The sequence below is a fragment of the Podarcis liolepis genome, assembly GCF_965112155.1.
Source record: "Podarcis liolepis genome assembly, chromosome: 1".
NCBI classification, from domain to species: domain Eukaryota; kingdom Metazoa; phylum Chordata; class Lepidosauria; order Squamata; family Lacertidae; genus Podarcis; species Podarcis liolepis.
Window position 1 is genome coordinate 33,689,711 of NC_139554.1, and position 21,810 is coordinate 33,711,520.

The following is a 21,810-nucleotide window of genomic DNA, read 5'->3' on the forward strand; positions in this document are numbered from 1 at the left end:
CTGATTGGCAAGTCCTAGGCTCTGTGGTTTAACCCACAGCGCCACCCACGTCCCTTCGTGTGCGTATTAGTTCTGTTTTAATTTCTGCTGTGAGCTACCTTGGGTCCTGCACTGGGAGAAAGGCAGGATATAAATACTTTTCATAATGTTAATGCCCCAAGTCAATGAAGAGCACTGTGGAAGGGCTTCTTGCATATTTTGCATGCAGAATGTCCCAGGTTAAGTCCCTGACATTGCCAAGCAGGGCTGGGAAAGATTCCCTGTTGGGAAACCAGGGGAGTTACTGCTGGGTCAGTGTAGGCAATACTGAGCTAGATGGTCAACTGGTCCAACTCAGTATAAAGGGTATCCTAGGATCCTGAGCACCTAAACCCTTGCACGCACTTCTCTCTTCATGGCAGTAGCCGTGCACCAGCAGGGCCTTTCTTCTGTTGTTAAGGAGTGAAACAGTGGTGTTAAGATATGGCATGCTGCTCTAGGTGGATGCGAGTTCTCTCCCCCGCTCTCCATGTGAAGCTTTATTTTTGGAAGAACCAGGAAAGCTCAGCATCAGATCCTGTAAGGTGGGGAAGCGGGTGGGACGGAATCTGAATGCTACTTGCCTTTAAAATTTAAAAGGAACAGCAAATTATATTTGCATAGTGTTCAACTTGAGTTCTTTATGAAAGGCTTACATTTAGTCATCTGCTTAAGGCATGAACCTTAGCACTCAGCCCTTACTCTGACTTTGCTCAAGCAGACTGTCGTGTAACAGGCACTGAACACACGTGCTCTTCTTTTCACTCAGCTGCTGTGCCCAGGCGAATCCCTGGATTGTAAGCTGCTCAGGGCAGGGTCTTGTCCTACACACACACACACATACACACACACGCTTCACCGGATCGCTCAGTCGGTAGCGCACGAGAATCTAAATCCCAGGGCGAGCCTGGGTGAAAGACTCCTGCGTTGCATGAGGTTGGACTAGATAACCCAAACATCTCCTTTTCCAGATGCTTCTCAACGCAGCCACATTGGGCAACGATCAAAGCGGCTGCTCCGCCCCTCAAACAGCAGCTGGTGGGGAGCAAAGGCGCTCCCCTTGAGAAGGACCGCGTTTACACGGAGACCGGCAGGAGCCGCACCCGCAAAGGCAGCGCGTCTCAGAAGCCCCGCAGCTGCGTCCCTCCCTCTCTACCCATCGGTCACGTGAGTGGGCGGGGCCCTGAAGCAGCTCCGGAGGCGAGCCTTCCTCCGTCATCCCCGTGCGACGAGGTGCGAGGGGCGGAGGGAGGGAGAGGCATGGCCCCCGCCGCCGCCGCGCCCGGGGCTGTTTGTTGTGGGCGGCTGTTATGGCCTCCGTCGCGGGAGAGGCCGGCTCCATCCCGCCCGAGGTCTCCGCCCCGCTAGGGGACTCCTCCGAGGAGGCAGCCGGAGAGGTCTTGAGAGGCGCCCTGCGCTCGCTGCCGGCGCTGGTGGGGCAGGTTAGTTTTGCGGGGAGGGAGCCCCCGCAGCAGCCGCGCTTGGCTGCAGAGTCGGAGGCAGGAGGGATGAGGTGCAGTTGCCGCCGCCGTTGCCGCCGTGGAAACGTCCTCGAAAAGGGGGGGGGGCTTATCTAAAAGGGGGAAAATAAAAGGTCGGCCCCGACACCCAGCTCCGATCTCGCTGCACAAGTTTCCTGAAAGACGTGTATCTGCACGAGACAATCGTGTTAAAATAGTTTTTAAGGAGTCTCTCCAAGGAAAAGAGGCTTATGATTAAGCCTAGCATAGTGCTTCAGGGCTCCCTTCCCACGTTTTCTCCGTCACGCTTCGCGTATCTGAGCATCGAACCGAGCTTACCAAACCTAAGCTTGCTACTGCTTGGAAGCAACAGCTATTGATTTCCGCAGGAACCTCTTGCCACCCTCGGTGATTGTTGTTGCTGACATGCATGCCCCACAGAAATCAATAGGATTACAAGGGACGTTTTAATCCTCACGTTTTTCCTAGTGGGGTGTTGCGTTCATATATTTCATTTAGCTTTTCCAGGCTCGTTTTTCTTTGATGCATTTGGTACACTGCGCTTCCCAACCCCAACCCCCCACCACTCACGAGTGTGTAATGTAAATCTGCAAATTTGGGAACCTATTTTGTATATGGCTCTTCCTCTTCTTCCGCTCTTTTTTTTTTTATAATAACCTTCATTATTTTGACTTGTGTGACACTGGCACATGGGTGGCCGACACACAATTGTTCTGCAGTGATCAAATGTAAGTAGCTGAAGAACTGAGTTCAAATTGTGGTTTACATATTGTAAGGAAGGGGAGCAAAAATCCCATGTGAAACTCAGCATTCTGTAATTGCTTTTTTGCCACCTTTCTAAATGCCTACATACACACATTTTACAGTCTGCCTTTCTAAAGGATAGAAATCTCTTTAAGGCTTGTGTTACAATGACTCTTAAAAAACCTCTGCTATTAACCTAGGTAAAATGTAACAAATACAGGCCTGTCAAAATCTTCTCTTGCATCCTTGAGCATTTACATGCATTTCAATTAAACAGAAGCACATATTGATTGAGGAGTAGATAAATGGTTTATTTCTATCTGCATTGATGGTAAGATGGCTGCTGGAGTGTAGTATCACTTCTAGTGTCCAAACTTTTTTTAAAAAAAGTGAGTTGAAAGTGGGAGAGGATGAAGAGAGGAGCCATAAGAATTCTTTACAATGAGGAAAGGATCTGTTACAGAGACAGATAATTAAAAGATTCAATAGCTATAGTTTCAAGAAGTGGTTTGATCAAAGAACTTTAAGGAGGAAATAGAAATTGATCAGAGTCAATAAACAGTGTCATGTTATGTCTTTTGTTAAACTACATGAAGTGGGTGGAAATTAGTTAGATGGAAACTAGTTGTCTGGCTTTTTGAAAGTGGCATTTTCTCCAATGGATAAAAAGGGTTAGATTTAGATCTGGGAAATATGGGCTCAAGTCTTCATTGCTGTTTTGGATTTATTTTGTAGCCTTGGCCATATATCATCATCAGTTCCCCTTCTCTTAAGATGGTATTACAAAAATATTTTTTCATTTGCAATGAAGATTGTAAACAATTTTCAACATCAGTAGTTTAATCCTAAACATATCTGCTCAGAAGTAAGTCTCATTGACATTGGTAGGTTTTAACTCAGCTTACAGCAATCTTAAGTGTAGGGAAAGGCAATGTGGTGGATCCGTTGTTGCATCCCAAGCCCTGCTGCTTTGGCAGACAACTGGGGGACTGGTTTCTGTAATTTTTATTTATGCACAGTGAAGTCTGGGCTGGCACCGCTGAAGGGCCTGAGAATTAGTCCCTCAGGGAATATAAAGAGCTTTGGATCCATCCCATCAAAAACTGCCCAGTAATACTGTGTTAGGGGCTTTCCTCTTTCTACTGCTGGTAGCAGCCAGTAGAGGGACATGTATGTGCCATCCTAACACATTGCCCATCCAGTCATCATAGGAACACTGGAAGATACCCTATACTAAGTCTGATCATTGGTCTTTCTAGCTCAATATTGCCTACATTGACTGACAGCAGCTCCCCAGGGTTTCGGACCTATCTGGAGCTTCCACAGGAATTGAACCAGGGTCCTTCTGGGTGCAAAGCAGATGCTCTGCCACTGAATTATGGCCCTTCTCCATGCTTTTCAACATGGGGCGGAGGAGGGATAGGTGTTCACTTAAAGTGTCTATAGAATTTCAACCTAAAAGTGCTAAATAAAGTAATATCTGCGGGAGGAAACCAGTGTAAATAATTTGGTAAAAATCTTCCTCCCACTTTTTGTAGCCTCTGTTGAAATTAAAAATTTAAATGAAATATTTTCACATAGGGTACACACACAAACACACACAGAGAATACTGAAGTGTATCATTATTTTAAAATAGAAAATAGCCACCATTAGTACTGAGCTTATCCCCATATTTTGAGAACATCTTCTGAACTCCCAAGGGCATCCATGGGAGAAGCAGAACATATGAGAAAAGTTGCACAAGGCATGGGTGCAGGGAAAGTGAAAATGGGAGCATCAACTACCTCCACATCTTTTATTTTAAAAGCTAGTAATATTCAAATATATATAGGCCAAGGGCCTTCTGGCGGTTCCCTCACTGAGAGAAGTGAGGTTACAGGGAACCAGATAGAGGGCCTTCTCGGGAGTGGCGCCCGCCCTGTGGAATGCCCTCCCATCAGACATCTGAAGGCAGCCCTGTTTAGGGAAGTTTTTAATGTTTGAAGTTTTTTTCTGTTTTTTAGTATTCTGTTGGGAGCCGCCCAGAGTGGCTGGGGAAACCCAGCCAGATGGGCAGGGTATAAATAATAAAATTATTATTATAATAATAATTATTATTCAGCCCAAAAATTATGACTACTTAAAATATGAGACTGAAACCATCAACACATGCAAGATTATATCCAAGAATTTTGCACATCATACTTAAAATGACATTAGTAATTCCTGCTACCTATTGAGTGCACAATTACGCCATAGCGGGAAATTTCAATATATATATATATGCTTCAGTCCTCTAAAGAACATATCTCTTTTATATGTAGAAAAAAGTGGCATGTTTCTCCCTGGGCTTGGAAATAATCTGTTAAATGGCTCCTGGTTTCCTACGCTGCTTTTGCCTGCCCTACTGTTGCTCTTAATATTGGAGAACTCTTCACCCCAAAGTGCTCAGAGTGTACTAAATATTTCAGTTGAGGGAAAACACTGGTGGAAACCACCAATAATGTGTCCCAAATTGTTAAACTTCTGGCCCAATTCCACCTCTGTATTTACATACAGCTTAAATGGGGCATGTCTGAAATAAGAATATTGAAAAATCCTCAAAAGCAATGATGTTCAGGAACAGGGGGTTAAGTTTCTAGACTCAAAATGGCAGTAATTTTTAGCAGAAAAAATAAAACTGCAGTAACTAATTGAAATCTATGCAGTTAACTGTCACATGTGCTCCCATTAGAATGTCACCTCAGAACATGATTGTTTTAAAACTTGAGTTGATTAACCTGCAGATTCCTCTGTCATTAGAAGTGAGAACGACAACTAACTTAGATAGTAATAGATTTATTCTCTATAAATTTTCCTGAGGACTAGAAACATAGTTCAGAAGCGGTATCCCACAGAGTAGCAGTTTCCAGGAAGCAGCAGCAGGAGATGACTTGTATTGAAGGCCTGCTTGTTTGCTTTCCATAAGCATCTTCTTGGTCAGTGTGGGAAGCAGGCTGCCAGACTTGGGAGTAGACCATTGGCCTGAGTCAGTCTGTTCTTGATGCTTTTGACTGATGTGAAATTCCCGTTTAACTCTTAGGCTGTTTGTGGTTGGAAGGGCTGTTGTGTTGAGGCCCTCTTGTGACATGATTTGTTTCACTTTTGAAGCTTAATATTGGAGAAGATGTGGTGAAAATTAACATCGACTGGAGCAAGCTTCAAAGTACATCACCCGCGTTGCTCTTTACTGCTCTGCAGCAGCATATATCAGGTTTACAGGTAATTTTTTTTTTATTGGAACTTTAAAAACTCAGCTCTCTCAGAGTAATCCTTAAATGCAGAACCTCGGCTCAGCAGTTAGGGCTGCTGTGTCAGGAAATGGTGCATCTTGCTGTATTGTACACCTGAGGTTCCACTGTGCTTTCTAAAAGATTTAAACCTGTTACCTTAAAACAATTATCAGAAGGATTGTGGGAATAGCATTGCAAGCTACTGTGGATAAGTAGATTGCGCAAATGCAGTCCTGTTGATTTCTACACTTCCATTGTAAATGCAGTACATTTCCATCTGTGGTGGGTTATAATTAAGCAATAACACGGCAGGTGTGTCTCATGCTATGATAATGATTCCATGCGTTGGGTGAGTTCTGCGGTTCGTAGAGTGCTTTCAGTGGATCAAGAAGTAGCATTATCCCAGCATGATGCATCCTGGTGTGTGTGTCTGCAATTAACCATATTTCCAGCACAGATTTTTTTTCTTCAAAGTAACTTCTTAGATATTTAATCTTTCATCTTGTCAAGTAACCAGTTGCTCTGTGTTATCCTATTCATTTGACATTTTAAAACCGTTATTAATGTGAAGTTGCACTATTTGCCTTGTTCCTTGTTTTTGGATGTCATTTTGGATTGCATGCTAGCACAGTTCATGTGGTGTCTGTGTGATGCCACAATGAGAATATATTCAACTGAGGTGTGGCCTGTCACAACATCTCCTTTGCAAGTTCTCTTGGGAATAAAAGAGAATGATGTTGGTTCATTTCCTGTCTGTCTTTGTGGGGGGCTTGTATAGCAGAAATGTCCAGATGATTGTGCCATCATTCTAAATAATGTATATATCAAAAGCTTTTAAAAAAGAAAAGAACTTGCAGGGCAGTGAGCACAACAAGTGCTCTCATGCAATTGTTTCTTAGTATAAGAACTAATAACCTTGTAAGTGGATGTTATTATTTTGTTACTGTTTTTTCAGACAATTTGATAGTGCCAACCAAAGTATTTCTATTAATAGCATTGGTGTAAAATCCTAATTTTGTAGCTCCAAATAAGGAATAAACAGTAAGTGGAAGTGGGGGAATTGCTGATGTTGTAAATCACTTCATAGTTTTTGATTGTTTGCATGATTTGCAAGTACTTTTTTTTTTGAATGATGAGAAAAATAAGGTGCATTTATTTTGCTTCTCTGGTTATTGGCCGTGTTGGGAGATGCATGAGCCTTGAGTACAATGTTTGTATTCTCCCATGCATTTTGGGTGGCTGCGTTTCAAGTGGAGATGCTGCCAGTGATGTAGTGTTAAAGCAAGAGCTTTAACAGAATGAAAGTCTTGGCTCTCATGTTAAGGAGGAAAAATACTTAAGCCTTAATGTTCTGGGTAAGCATTTGAATGGCATGTAAATTAAGTGGCATTGGTGCCGAAGGGGGCTGCTTTGATTTGGTACAAAACAGATGAGTAACAGGCAGATTTTCTCAGATAGTCTGGACCCTCCAGAGGTTGTTTTTTTCCCCAAATACGCAGATTAGTAAAAGGCACTGATCGAAAGGGCAGTGACACTTAGAGATGTTGTATTTTAATTCTAGTTTGATTGGATTATGTACACAAAGGTGATGGCATATGGCCTCTACAATTATTTTAAGAAGCTTGTTTTAGAGATTCCAGTTAAGAAGAAGTGTTCTGTCAGTTTGAATCCCATCTCTCTCTCTCCCTCCCTCTCTCTCTCCTTTCTTTTGCTTAGCCATTTATAGAAAAACTCCAGTCTTTGATTAAAGAAGAAAGCACTGTACCCGTTGATGATTCCAGTAAGACAGAAGGTGGAAAGTGTGAGACTAATTCAAATGTAATAGAAAAAGACTTGCAGATGGAAGTGACACATGCAGCTTTTGGTTCTGCAAGCCTGAAAGAGGCTCATGTTGATTTTGACCCAGAAGTAGTCCAAATAAAAGCTGGGAAAGCTGAAGTGAGTGAGTCTTGGGCCACTTTTTTTCCTTTTCTAAACTAGACCATTCTCCCCCTATTTTGAATGGAAATAATGAAATCTAAATATACGTTGTCCCTGTCACCTGCAGATTGAAAGACGAATATCAGCCTTCATTGAAAGGAAGCAAGCTGAGATCAATGAAAACAATGTCAGAGAATTTTGCAATGTTATCGATTGTAATCAAGGTAGCTGTCCACTTGCGGTTTAATTTTCTTACCCTTTTAAGTGTGATCTCTTGCCCTATTATTTGAACAGCTCTTAAAAAAAATTATTGAAAAAAGGGCAATGTTACATAGTTAACCATGTAAAAGGCATTGGTTAGACAAAACGTAAAGGGAGTCTTAGTTTAAAACACCCTGATTTGTACTCATTTATAATTCGGTCCCAGTGACTTCAATAAACTTATTTCCAGTGTAATCTAATTCTTATTTTAGGGTATTCTCAATAACTGTAGTGGCATACAAAAGGGTACATGATTTCTAGACTGCACCCTTAACTAAGAATATGGCTTTTCTAAAAATATTTTGGGGAAAGCTATATGGGGTATGAATAGAGTGCCCTTCCTTACTATAAATCAATCTGAGCAAGTCTGTGTTTACTGGGGGTTTTTTAACCTGTTCTCTTCTTACTAATTGCATTTTAGTGAGAGTAACTGTGCACAGAAATGTATCACAGAAGTGTTTTAATAATGTGCACTAATAATCTTAAAACGTGAGGAGAAAAGTATGCTCTTAATGAAGTATAACTTCTGGTTGTTAAGCTCCTTTAGCTTGTCATTGAGATTTCCATTTTATACATGGCCATCACTTGTCCAACACACCACATCCCTCAGAAACTACATTTCTCTCTTTCTGTACCAGTGACCAAGATCATACCACTGCCCAAGTCATCTTTCATCATCAGTGGCATTGCTTTCTGGGTATTAAAAGGACCAACTCTGAAGGTGAACATTTTTCCACCTGTGCTTTTAATTATTATTAAACTAGATGAGAAAAATGGAATACAGCAATCACACGAATTATGTCACGAATAAAATCAAAATCGAACAATAATACATATGTGCGATATGCCTGCAACACAAATTCCATAGTTTTATAAACAGAGCAAGATTTCTCAGTATCTTAAGAAGGGCAAATAACCATTTCAGTATTTTGATCATATTGTCCTTTCCAAAAGGTGACACCTTCAATTGGTAAAGATGTTCTTTACACTTCTTAAACCTTATGAAATGTGTAAGCTTCACCACCAATAAGTGCTTGCCTTCCAATGCAACCATATCTATGTATACTCAAAAGTCTCCTTTAAGTTCAATGGGCTTGCTTCCAGGAAAGTGTTTATACGATTGTAGCCTTAATCATTCTTCAGTAGATTTTTACTGTTCTCTGCTTGGAAACAATTTCAGTTTTTTCAGTAATTAACACGTTAGTTACCACTTTTCTCTATTCATATCTTATATAAAAAGTCTGACCCCAAATAAAACATTTTGGCAAAAACAAACCACCAATTATCAAAGTCATCAACAGAACTGACAGCATCTCCAGTGCCTATCGTCTTGTATTAAATGCATCTGTCTCAATTTACCTTGTGCTGTATACCACCTGCACATGATTTTAAAGTGATTTTCCCTTAAATTAGTTGATATAGAATACTTGATTTCTTGTGTAAATACATACTCACATGAATATTCTATAATATCACTCCTTAAATATTTCCCCAGTCTAGTCTAAATTTATGTTCAGTGGGAACTTATGTTTTGAGGAAATGATAATGTTCAGAAAATAAACCTTTGGTTTTTACCAGATTTTTTATATCTATATCTATAGTGTGTGTGTGTGTGTGTGTGTGTGTGTGTGTAATTTCAAAACTTGTTTAATTTTAACCAAGTGTTTACTAATCCATTCTATTACAAAAGCATTTAACAGAAAACATTATATAATTCCTCACACAGATGACTTTAGAAAGTATCCATCTTTAAAATAAGAATAAAAATAAATTATTTAAATGAGTGCCTTGCCCAAACAATTAAAGTAGCCATAAATTCACTCCATTTAAGAGTATCATTATAAAAACAAGTCTAATTGGAAAGCAAATCATCTTATCCTTATCCTAAATATTTGACACAGGAGCATTGCCAATATTTCTTTCTCTGTCTCTAAGCTGCACACTTGGAACATATAAGATTGTACCTTTCCTGTACGGAATTCTGACATATGTTCTGGATCTTTTAACATTGAAAGCTGGGCGCTTCTGGAAATTGGCACTTGTTTAGTGTTAATGGGGTTTTTACTTTTTAAAATATTAATAGAGCAGTATAGTTAATAACTGCTAAACATGAAGACCCTAAAATGTGGATATTATTATTGTCCCTAGAAAAAGTAATCTCAGTAATCTGTATATCTGTAATCTGGCCTACAGTAAGTAAAACCAAGTTTAAACATCAGCACTGAGTGTTCTGTGCTTTTAGGTTGAAATCCAATTTTAGTCATATTTGGGGCAGCTAGATTGAAATCAGTAACTTAAGTAAAGTCTATTGATTTCAGTGGGTCTACTCAGAATATGACGTAATTGGATACTGCATCTTATTTAGGTATGCTAGCTGGCTCTGTTAAGCCTCTGGAGCGAAGTGTGGGCTTTTTAAATGACTGCACTAATGATCACTTATTAAAAACACCCTTAGAAAACAGTTGTGCAAGGACTGATGCAGTGTTCACACCTTACCCAGGATTCAAAAGTCATGTTAAGGGTAAGTACTATTTATCATTATCTGTCAGTGTATTTAATGAGGGATTTTGTCCTCTAAAGTAACCCTTTAAAAAAAGAAGAACCAATACAATTAGTATAGGCAAAAGGGAACTTGGTCAGTTTCTCTAAGCTCTTGAACTAGACATTCACTTGATAATGGAAGATCTCTCTCTTTCTAAGATGAGACATCAATTGAGGCGATATACCTAGTCCAATGCACGTTTATTCAGGAAAAAAAAGTTTCCAACTGAGTTGTGGGATTACAGCATCTGTTCATTTTCTAAGCCAATGAGAGACACTTTGTTCAGGTGCATTAGAAATGTTTGTCATTTTATATTAAATTTAGCTTTTCAGAAACAAGTGCTAGAAACTTGGGTTGGGGAGATGATTTTTTTATTACTGTTATTTAAAAAAATTATCCAGCTGTGATTTTAAGCACACCTATTAGGAAACAAATCCCATTGAACTCAGCAGGGCTTGTTTTGAAGTAAGTATGCTTGTGATCAGACTGTCAGCATTCTACAAAAGACTGTGGCTACTGTGGTAGAAAATGGCTTTTGGATGAAAGTTGCCTTGCATTATTATATCACTGATTCTCTAATTGCCTTTGTAGAATCGTCAAAAGCTTTATTCTTTAGGAAAGCTTTTGGACCATAAATGGTTGTTTCGCTTTTGAAGTGGTTTTAATTGCTGTGATTAAATTATTTTTCATAGTTTTATTCTCCGTCCTTCACCCCCTCCTGTTTTAGTGAGTTATTGCTCCTTTATTGCCATTTATTGTCCTTTTTTTAAAAAAAAGCCTAGGTTATTTAACTTGGTGGTGCTAAACACATTGGGCTTGTTGAGGAAAAGTGGGATATAAATGTAAATAAAGAAACAAATCAATGGCTAGCTTTTTTTAAAAAAATAAGATGGCAGTGTGAAAAGTTCAAGGAGTAGTTCTCTAGAATAGTTGTCTGGAGCAAAGGTGGGGAACTTGTTTGACTCCAATCTCCCATCACCCTCTGCCCCAGCCAGCATGGTCAATGATCAGGAATGACCATTGCTGTTAATCCAGCAATGTCCAGAGAATCAAATGATATTGCTCCCTCTTTCTCTCTTTTGTGGAGCGTTTATTGTGGGAGTCTGGAACTCCTGCTAATTGTATTCTTGTTTTTTTGGGGGGGAGGGGCGTTGAAGAGCAGGTGAGTCATTTCTATTAAGCTGAGCACCACATAATCTTTAGTACTTAATAGTTGCTAATTTACCACATTGAAAGTAAGTTCTGCCATGCAATTTCTAATTGGAAGTGCTTTAGGTTAGTGTAGAATCACAGTACAGTAGTGCACATGACAAGAACAATGCAAAGCACATGGGATAGTCATATTTATTTTTCCCAGCATGAGGCATACAGACAGGAGGAGTATTTGAGTCAGTAAGGAAGAGTAATTGAAGAATTCAAAAGTTAGGTGTCTTGTGCAGTTTAGTCACCACCAGAGTAAACATTACAGTTTAAGTTAGGGACAAATGCAAATTGAGATTGGCTAGCATTATATTCTCTAAGGAAGCAGCCCTGGGAGTACTCCTATTAAACACAGCGGGGCTTACTTTTCTAGTGAAATTAATAAAAATGCACTGTCAAAAGTATTCTCCTTGCAGATAATCCTTGCTTGTTCCTTCCATGTGTGTAAAATATTCATCTTGTACTTCTTAAACCTAGTTTCTCGAGTTGTAAACACCTACGGCCCCCAGACTAGAAGTGACAGTGCTCATGGGTCCACTCATAAGGCGAACTCCCTTTCTCGTGATTGTGGGAATCAGGCTGTAGAAGAGAGACTGCAGAACATTGAAGCACATTTAAGGTTGCAAACAGGTTTGTAGAAAGCTTGTTATCTGTGCATGCAAATCATTTGTATTCGTGCCCTCAGTTGTGAGTCATTCAGTGGAGCAGAAACCATCAGAAGCATAAATTCAGAGTGTAACTATAGAGAAGGCTACACTTTTATCCCTGGTGTCCTATTTCCTACTTTTGAACTTCAAAATATGGGAGTGTCCTGGCTGAAGAATGATGGGACAAGGATTAGAATTGTTCATGTAAAAGCACTATGCATTGCATTTCCTTCTCTCTTTTTGTCCCTCCCTCAAAAAAAATCTGTAGGAATTAATTGTGCAGGTGTTCAGTCTAGTTGGATACACTACTCAGTGGCTGGTGGTCTTTGACATGTTTACATGTTGACCGCTGTCAGGTACCTTGCTGGGCAGCCTAGCATGTTCATTACTAGCCTCTTCCATATAAGGAATGGAAAGAAAAACTCACTAACTTCTTGTAAAGATCCAAGAGAGGAATTATACTCTGGGAGAGAGATATATATAGTCTGCAAATCTAAATGTGTGCATTTTATTTTTCATGCCAGTCATGTTTCACTTCCAGTACAGTACTTCCACAAAATTTTAAAGTAGAAGTGTAAGGACTCTGGCATATGGTTCTTCAGATGGAAAAATGTCACAACTCACAACAGTAAGTGTAGTCAAGGTCCCTTTGCAGAAATCCTGATCAGTGGTTTCATTAACTCTGCTTTGATGGAGCACGATGGACAGAGTTATATTTTCAAAGAACAAGAAGTAAAATACAAGATGAGATTTATTTTTTAAAACAAAGCAAAATATTAAACCTATGTCTTTTTTGCAATTGCATTCAGAGCTCTGGATCACCACATGTATATAAGCAACGCACTTCCCAAACCCAATCTTGGAATCCTGCCTTGCTAGGATTCAGCAGGTCTTGGCACCAGAGTATTGCTATTTAATGTTGTATGTTTTCCCTCCTATGCACCCTTTGTTATGTTCACATCTTGATTGAGAGATTAATCTTAAAGACTATACTGAAGTTTTCTTTTCTTTTCTTTTGAATGCTTCTAGTCATGCTAGCTTTTCATATCTATCTATCATCCATCTATCTACCTATCTCCCATAATATAGGTGGACCAGTGCCAAAAGACATCTATCAAAGAATAAAAAAGCTGGAAGATAAGATTCTTGAATTGGAAGGAATGTCTCCCGAATATTTTCAATCTGTGGTAAGTCTAACTCTGTTGCGCTTAATAAGGTGCACAAAGCAAAGTATGTGGGGGTTCTGTATAGTAAAAAGGGAGGAGTTACTTCAGTCTAGCCATTTTGTTCCAGGCACAGAGTTTTCTGCTGTACTTTCCCAGCTCCACAGTCTGTCTTGTTCATTTCTCTGGAAGGGACAACTCTTCATGATGCTCTCTATTGAGGACAGCTAGGCTACCAGCAGATACGATATGTTCTATGTACACACTGGAGAATTCATGAGGTGCTGTTTTGGGAAGATGGACTATTTTTTTAAAACTGTACAGAGTATTTTCCTCTTACAAAGGTGAAAATGTTTTCTCAAGAGCTAATTTACTCATTCAGATTTAAACACACACACACACACACACACACGTATTCCAGGATTTAGGATACAGAAAATTAGGGATGAAGCCTGACTACAGTCAGTTTGCTTGCTTTTTGCCAGCAGGTTTTCCAGTCTAAAAAAGCACACACACAGCTGCTAGGGTTGGTTAAAAACTCACTGGGCAACTGTTTGGGGAAGTAATGAATCCAGCACCCACTCGTACACAGCTGGTCAGCAGGATTTAATATCCGTGTGTGAAACCTCAGCAGTTGGATGAAAAAGGTGAGCCACATGTTGATAGTCCATCAATGCAGGTGGTTCCCCATCTTTTTGCACATAACGTGCTCCTAGCAGTATTGGAGTAAGCAAATTCTATATAGGAGAGGATTCAGGTGCTCACATTTCTCTTCAATAGAATCATAGAATAGAATCATAGAATCATAGAGTTGGAAGAGACCACAAGGGCCATCGAGTCCAACCCCCTGCCAAGCAGGAAACACCATCAGAGCACTCCTGACATATGGTTGTCAAGCCTCTGCTTAAAGACCTCCAAAGAAGGAGACTCCACCTCACTCCTTGGCAGCAAATTCCACTGTCGAAAATGGAAGCCCTTTGTGAAGGATGGGCTCTAGGCCGCTGCCTCTTTCATTATGATGAGGAAAAGAATTCTTGTCCTTTCTTGTTTTTGTAATACAAAAGAAACATAGAAGAGAATCTGCTTTACTTATATTTGGACTTTTGGGTTGGTCTTTTTTTTCAGAATTTGTCTGGCAAGAGAAGGAAAACCCAACAAAACCAAGTGAGTGCTGCTAACCTGTGTGTTTCTTGCAATTAAAAATTCAGAGATTTATAACCTTTGGTATTCCTCTACTCTCAGCTTGCTTAAGCTAGAATAGACGCAGCAGAAACCCCTCCGCAACACGTGCATTTTCTTTGTCTCTGTTAACTTAGCATATATTTTAGCACTGTTAAATATTTCATTGTTTCATAAGCTTAAAGATAGGATGGACTCATATGGCACAGTGGCCCCAGCCAAAAAAACCTTCTCCTATGATCATAGCTCCAGGCACCTTGGGGAGTGCTTAAATCTGCTTCTCAGTTCAGTCTGCTGGATTGCATGGGAAACAGTAACATCTCACATCTCTGGGGACCAACATCTCGCATAGTCCAGTCAATCCTCATGGAAATCAGAATCCAGTGTTCCCATAGGAGTATGGAGCTCCAAACATGGCATTCCACAAACATTTGAATCTGTCCTAATCCAGGATTTTATTTATTTATTTATTTTTAAATCAAAGCATCAGCCCTTCTAAGTTCTCTAGCAGCACAATCCTGTGCGTGTTCACTCAGTTCCCTTGTACACTGTGAAATTTACACCTAACTCCGAAGTAAATGTGCATAGGGTTACACTGGATCTCAATTCTCAATATGAGAAATCATCTTGGTAGTTTATAGATAGCAAATTAAATTCACCGCGACTTTTTCCTCTCTCTCTCAGATTATTCTTATCCTAGCTAAAAAACATTAGGAGTTTTCATCATAATTACCACCATAGTCATAGGGGAAATTCAGATGTATAGTAAATCATGATTTATTAAGTCAGTGATAAGCATCCTACACACAGAGACTTCCCTTACATGCCAACTTTGGTGCTTGTTTTATGGTTTCTTTAACTGCAGTTTCTTATTACATCAGAAATGGAAAACTCTGGTCTAACTTTGGATTCCAGACTTCAATTTGAAAGCAGTCTTCATACTGTGATCTGTGGTCCAGCATTAAACCACAGTTTAAGATTTTTTTAGCATCCTCAGAAGCCATACCATATCTGATGTAAAGTGAAACAGGTTTATGTAACCTCAATGAAAGCGGTGAAATTGGCAAATACAATGAGAAGAGTGGGTTGAACATGAATAAGATGCTGATTTTCTGGATTCTATCATGAAAAGCAGCACGGGGTGATCCTGAAAAAGGCACTCAATCTCTTTTCATACACAACCGCCACAACCAGAGTGGTATATGCGAAAAAATGGAAAGAAAAGGAGATACCCACAAAATAAAAATGGCAAAATTAATTGAGAGAATACACAGAATTAGTAACTATGAATGCGAAATGAGTGGAAGTGTTTTGAAGAATATCTCAGAGGATATAATAGTCAGTTTAACCTACAAGTAGGAATGAACATAGGAACAGCAGATCACATTAAATAAAGGAAGATTTGAGACGAAGATGGGTGAAAAAATAGAATATGCAGCCGAGAAAAGACTGCCTAGAATGCCATGGGGAGATGGACTGGGAAGGATAAGAGATAATGGGGATAAGAGGGATAAGATTCATCATTATCTATTATCTGAGGATAAGAGATAATGATGAATCTTGTATGGTGTATATATATGTTGTAAAAGTGAGGATAAGAGATAATGATGAATCTTGTATGGTGTATATATATGTTGTAAAAGTGCATAAACAAAAAGAAAAGCAGCACAGAGACTTTTTTTTATAAAAATGTGGTGGGGACGAGGACTAGAATGTTTCAAATGTTTGTGCAACAAATCCAAGATGTTAACCTCTTTTTTCCTGAATGACAGAACTATTCTTTGGCTGAACTTGATGAGAAGATCAATGCACTTAAGCAAACACTGCTGAGAAAAACAAATGAAGGGAGGCCCAAGGTTGTTGATCAGCTTCTTTGAGTACAGTGATGTGACTTCATCGTGCTTTCATGTGTACTTAACTCCAGACTGCCCAAGTACTGTTTATCTAGGCACTCTGTGGAAATGAAACATTACATATGAACCAGTCAAATTCTTATTGGAAACCTAGGTCAAGTGAACTTTTTTTCTTCAAAATGAAGAATGCTTTTAAACGTCGCATTGTAAATGTCTCTTCCCTTCTGATGGAAAGGAGGGTCTGTAGAAACGATAAAAAGAAAACCATACTTCTTGTATGTGATGCCTGTGAATCAGAATGCCTCTTTAAATATAGTTTTATCCAAAGACTATAGTGCGAAATGTGATTGTTCATATAATTCATATAGCTTTGTGAAATAAAGAGTTATATGTAGAAAATTTAAGCCAGCTTGCTGTGGTCTGGGTATCATTGGGAATTTCATGGTGCATTTAATGGGATGAGGGATTTCTTGATGTAGGAAGGTTAACTGACATACATCACTAGGTGCTACTGTTATGAGTGATACTGTTCATTCATGAGTTAATACTGAATGCTTATAGAAGTGAAATCCTTAGGGCTATTTCAAAAGAAGAAGAAAAGCAACTGTATTACACTGAACTAACTCTTTCCACACGAGTTACCTTCACATAGGCTTTTTGAATTCTGTGTGATGCCTGTCTTGTCTTGACATCATAGACTCATAAGAGGTACTAGTGACCTAAAAGATCATCTCATCCAACCCTCTTTTAGTATGGGAAAGCCACTACTGCAGCATCCCTGATTGGTTGCCATCCAGCCTCTGCTTTAAGACCTCTAAAGAGAAGAATGGAAACATTTTTCAAAAGTGTCATGATCAATACTACTGCTGTGGTAATGAGCACTAACAGCAAGTGTGTTGTAGTAGGGAAAGTGTTGGTTGTTGTGGACTAGGCAAATCTTGGTTAAAGGCCTGTCTTAGCCACAAAGCTCAGTGTGGTGCTCTTGAATAGGGTTGTCATACGTCCAGAATTACCCAGACATATCTGGAATACTGCAGTCAGAAATAGTGTCTGGGTGGAAATCACATAAAATGTCTGGGGAAATCTGGATGTATGGCAACCCATGTTGACAGTGCCATTTTTGGCAATTTCCCCTCATAATAGCTCAAAAGCTTCATATATTTTTTGTGAATTTGCCAGAAAATCTGAACAGCTTTTTCTGTCTGGATTTTCACTGTTTGACAAGCCTACTCTAGTCTCTCATCTAATTGAGGTGATGGGTTTATTGGAAGAATACAACTACTTCATCATTACAAACTTTTATTATCTGCCTTTTAAGGTTAAATGTTACATGGCCAATAGAACTTCCAAGAAAATGGGATAGTAATTCATCACGGAATCACTCTTCACTGCAGAATTTACACAGAAGTAGACCTACAGTCTAATTTGTCACCTGCACATTGGTAAACAACATCCCCACATTTATACCACATACCTACTTGCAGATGCCTTTTTATTTAGTTATCATTCTGTAACAAAAATATCTTAAGAAACCCAACTGAATTCTACAAATAGGGTGCTTTTTAACCCCAGGCAATGTTAATATTGGGGGTAGGGCATTTTTTAAAAGCAAAAATCAAGCAAGGGAGGGAGATACCTTCTGATAGAATACATATGGTTTTGTTTTAGAATATTTTAACACCCCAGACACAGGCAAGTTGGTTTGGGGTAGAAAAATACTACACCTGTATATGTCAGTTTCATACTACCCCATGTCAATTTCACTACATTAGAAGTTGGAGGGCGTAGGAAAATACTCAATAAAACTGGCTGTGTCGAATTGAAAGAGGCTAAGTTTAGGCATAGGGACTAAGTACTCTACAACTTTACCTGGCATTTTCTAAAGGTAACAAAGTAACCAAACATTTACAGACAATACAAAGACATTTGGAAACAATCATAATTTATTTGTATGCCACCTTTCCATAGTTAAAGTTACAAACTGCAAAGGTAGTCCTAAACAATAAATTGAACACATCAAAAAGTACACAACCATAATTGAACTATTTCCACATAAGGCATTATAAGAACTTCAAACATTACATAGCTAAACTGTGAAATTTGTTTCCACAAGATCTAGTGATGGCCATCAGCTTAGGCATGAGACAGAGCGTCTTCTCAGTGCTTCTCCCAGACTCCAGAGCCTGGGGAAGCTAGTCTGGCTCCTTCCTTGCTTTCCTTCCTACAGGATTTTGTAAACTTAGTGCTTCAAATGAGCAGCCTGGTAGTGTTCTGTTTTTATTGTAATTATTATGTTTTATACATATTTTATATGTATACATAGTTTTCATTCTATCAGTATTTCATCCCCCCCCCCCCCATGATTGTTTCTATGTTTTTAGCAATTCTGGTTTTTTTCTGTAATAATGAATTGAGGGGAGGGAATCAATGGAAGGTAAGGCTATCGTATTCAGCAGTGGCAGAATCTGGGGCAGCAGCATGCTATAGAACAGCAACAGGAAAGGGCTACTACTATAACATCCTCTTTCTGTAAAAAGAGACCTTGTTGCCACTATTCAGCAGGCCCTTGTAACCTCTCAGTTTGACTGCTGTAATAATACACAGGGCTGCCTGTGAAACTTCAGTAGATGAAAGGTGCTGAAGTCAGAATGAAAGATGGATGTCAACTTCCAAGAGCCAATACTGATTAGCAGTTTGTTTCCAGGCTAATTTAAAGACCCTGCTTTTCATCCTTAAACTCTGATCTGAATCTGGTGCACTTGTGAATGGTATGGGCATGTGAATGTGTGTGTGTGCGCGCGCGCACACACTTCACTTTGGGATTGGGCCCTAGCCATTGCTGGTATGTAGACCCATCATGCATCTCACAGGGCAGGTTGGGGTGTTGTCAACTCTGCTTTGAAGCCCACATCAAGAATACCCAAGAGAGTACCTTTCCCCACATGTACCACACCAACCACGGAGATTCTGTCGCTCCTCTCTGCTGCAAAGTGCTACCTTTGGAGGCTAGATTGCATTCAGCAATTTTTATTCTTGTCTATTTATAAAAATATTCACATACCACTATATTGTAAAAAGTTGTTTACAATAACACATGAAGCATACGCTGTTGCTATGCAATGTTTATGGAACCATTACAGCTTGAGATTTGCCTCATTCAAGAGCTTAGCCCACTTAGTGCTATTAGGACTAAGGGGGCTTTTAACTTCCAAGTTTGACAGAGATTAGTTTAGTTTGTATTATTTTTCCTATTGTCAAGGTGATGCTGTTGGTTGCAGCCTTTCTCAACCGTGAGTCCCCAGATGTTTTTAGCCTACAACTCCCATCATCCCTGACCACTGGTCCTATGAGCTAGGGATCATGGGAGTTGTAGGCAAAAAACATCGGGGGACCCAAGATTGAGAAAGGCTAGTGCATCTTTTCTTGGATTTTAAAAATACAGTTTAATGTTGCTTGCTGCTTTGGGAATTTGAGTCGCAAAGCAGATTTATAAGCTCTTAAATAAATACAGAACAGAGAAATAAAAAGGCATAAAAACAATGATGATCAGAAATTGATAGAAAATAACTGTACTGCAAGCAAGGCCAGGTCTTTGTAATAATTCAGACAGTGTATAAGATGATACAGCAAAATCACTGATAACTTAATGGGAAGCTGATTAGATTAACCTGTTTTATAAATTAACTTATTCATGAGTGTATAAATTCAAACAACATATATCACACCTGACAACCATTACTATAGTAAAGCCACAAAGTGTTTTGCACCTAGAATGGTATAATCTAATCAGACCTACAGACTTCTTCCACTCCCATTTTCAGACTATTCAACACTACAGACTCTGATACTTTTTCTGATAGTACCTATAAACAGGCCTCTTCCTAGAAGCATCTCTCTGAACTAGAGTGAATTAAAAAGTTATTCACTCTGGACACAAGAGCATCCTCTGTTTGAATCTACACAAGTGAGTCAGTGCTTGTAGGGGGAAAAAGCGGGGGGGGGGGAGGAAGGGAGAGAAAAGGATAATTACTTATTCCCTCTTCAAGTGGGAATAACGCTTTGATGCCTGAAAAAGGAAGGGGTAGTTCTGATCTCTGAAAGAGAATAGCAAGAACGCAGTAGAATTTCACATCTTGAACTACAAGACTACAGAACATTTCACAGACAAGTCAGGTGTTTCTGATGTACGGTAGTTACCTGGTACGGACAGTTTAAAAGACCATTCATTCCCTGTTCCTGTTCGGTCATGATGCCACTATTTACAATAGCTCTGCTTCAAGTTAACATAACTCTATAATATTGCACAACCACCTAAAATTAACAGATACTTTGTAAAAGCCATTCCATGAGAACCACCCTTTTCCTGCCTGAAAAAGTAAACTTGACTTGATGCTATACCCAGATACAGCCATGTAACACATTAGTTGGTCTTCTATTATTGTCTGATTCTGGAATGTCTGCTTTTGCTGCAAGTTCTTCTGCGAAAGGAGCGATTCATCTCTAGGAGGCTAATTTCTTATAGCCAAGTGCAGGATTTTAATAAACAAACCAAAAAGTGAAGTGCCTTTTTGAACAGCCCTCACATCAGCAGGAAATATGAGTGGTTCGGGAAGCTTGAACTGTTCACTATTCTCTCCAACATTGTTTAGAACAGTAATAGATTTTTTTTGTTTTACCCTTAATAAATCATAAGTGATCTCTTTGTTTGGTTTTAATTATGGAATTGCGCTACCACTGAGGAGTTTTCACTCTTAAACACTAAGCAAATAATCTGGCATAAAAACTAAAGAGGAAAGCAGGTTGGCAATAATTTTGAAAGAGTTTTTTAAGAAGCACTTGCAAATTATCAACTTGCGCCTGATGGTCAGGCAGACCGACAGCTGTGCAGGCAGACCACATCCTAGAACATGAAAAGTGTTGGACATCACTAAACCAGAACTCTGGCAAAGGGGCTAAGATGCCATCATTTGCTGCCATGGTAGCTTGCTGGGGGAGATCTGATCTTTGCTGCGCTATTGCTGGCCAGAAGATGGTGATGTTACCAACTCCAAAGGAATCGGTCAATAAAAAAGAACCAATAGGGTTGTACTATTTAACCAGCTGACTCTGGTTTCGTGCCCCAACCTGCTCAACTTTCGGCTGGGTTGCTAGATGGTAACTTCAGGCGTGGAATTTTCATGAACAAGATTCCATACCAGCTCAAGTATCCACACAGCCTTTGCACCAGGAATAAACTCCCTGTCTTTTATGAAGACTCTTCTTCAGTGGTTATGATAAGAAGACATGTAGTGGACACCATTAAACTTACTGTGTAGCCAGAGTCGGCCTACCCATGAGGCAGGGTGAAGTGTGTGTGGCTTTACAGCTCATCTTCTCCAGCCCTGCCCACAGAAGCTAAGTAGTTTTCCTTTATCCAGTCAGTGGATCAAAGTAGTTGGTTTTGAAAGTGTCATTGTGAGCGCTGCTTGAATAGAGTGGATGTCAACATGACAAGATGACTTGATGTGACATTTTACCTGCTTTTAGATGATGCATGTAAAGAAGGTAATA

The 21,810-nt window shown here is 39.6% G+C and overlaps 1 protein-coding gene across 3 annotated transcripts; it reads left to right on the forward strand.

The window, feature by feature from the left end:
• Window positions 1-1,242: 1,242 nt before the first annotated feature.
• Window positions 1,243-16,664, forward strand: MBIP (MAP3K12 binding inhibitory protein 1). 3 transcript variants are annotated; one of them, XR_014528423.1, is made up of 9 exons: window positions 1,243-1,460; window positions 5,374-5,484; window positions 7,212-7,433; window positions 7,543-7,639; window positions 10,132-10,197; window positions 11,896-12,048; window positions 13,155-13,252; window positions 14,354-15,995; window positions 16,051-16,664. XR_014528423.1 is itself a non-coding variant. In XM_083513168.1 (9 exons), the coding sequence occupies exons 1-9, from the start codon at window positions 1,329-1,331 to the stop codon at window positions 16,282-16,284; spliced, it is 1,023 nt and encodes a 340-aa protein (XP_083369294.1). In that variant the 5' UTR covers window positions 1,244-1,328; the 3' UTR covers window positions 16,285-16,664. The 3 variants fall into 3 exon arrangements, 2 of the variants coding, with proteins under 2 accessions (XP_083369294.1, XP_083369295.1); XM_083513168.1 differs by having other exon boundaries at window positions 1,244-1,460; window positions 14,354-14,392; window positions 16,180-16,664; XM_083513169.1 differs by lacking the exon at window positions 5,374-5,484 and having other exon boundaries at window positions 1,245-1,460; window positions 14,354-14,392; window positions 16,180-16,664.
• The last annotated feature ends 5,146 nt before the right edge of the window (window positions 16,665-21,810 follow it).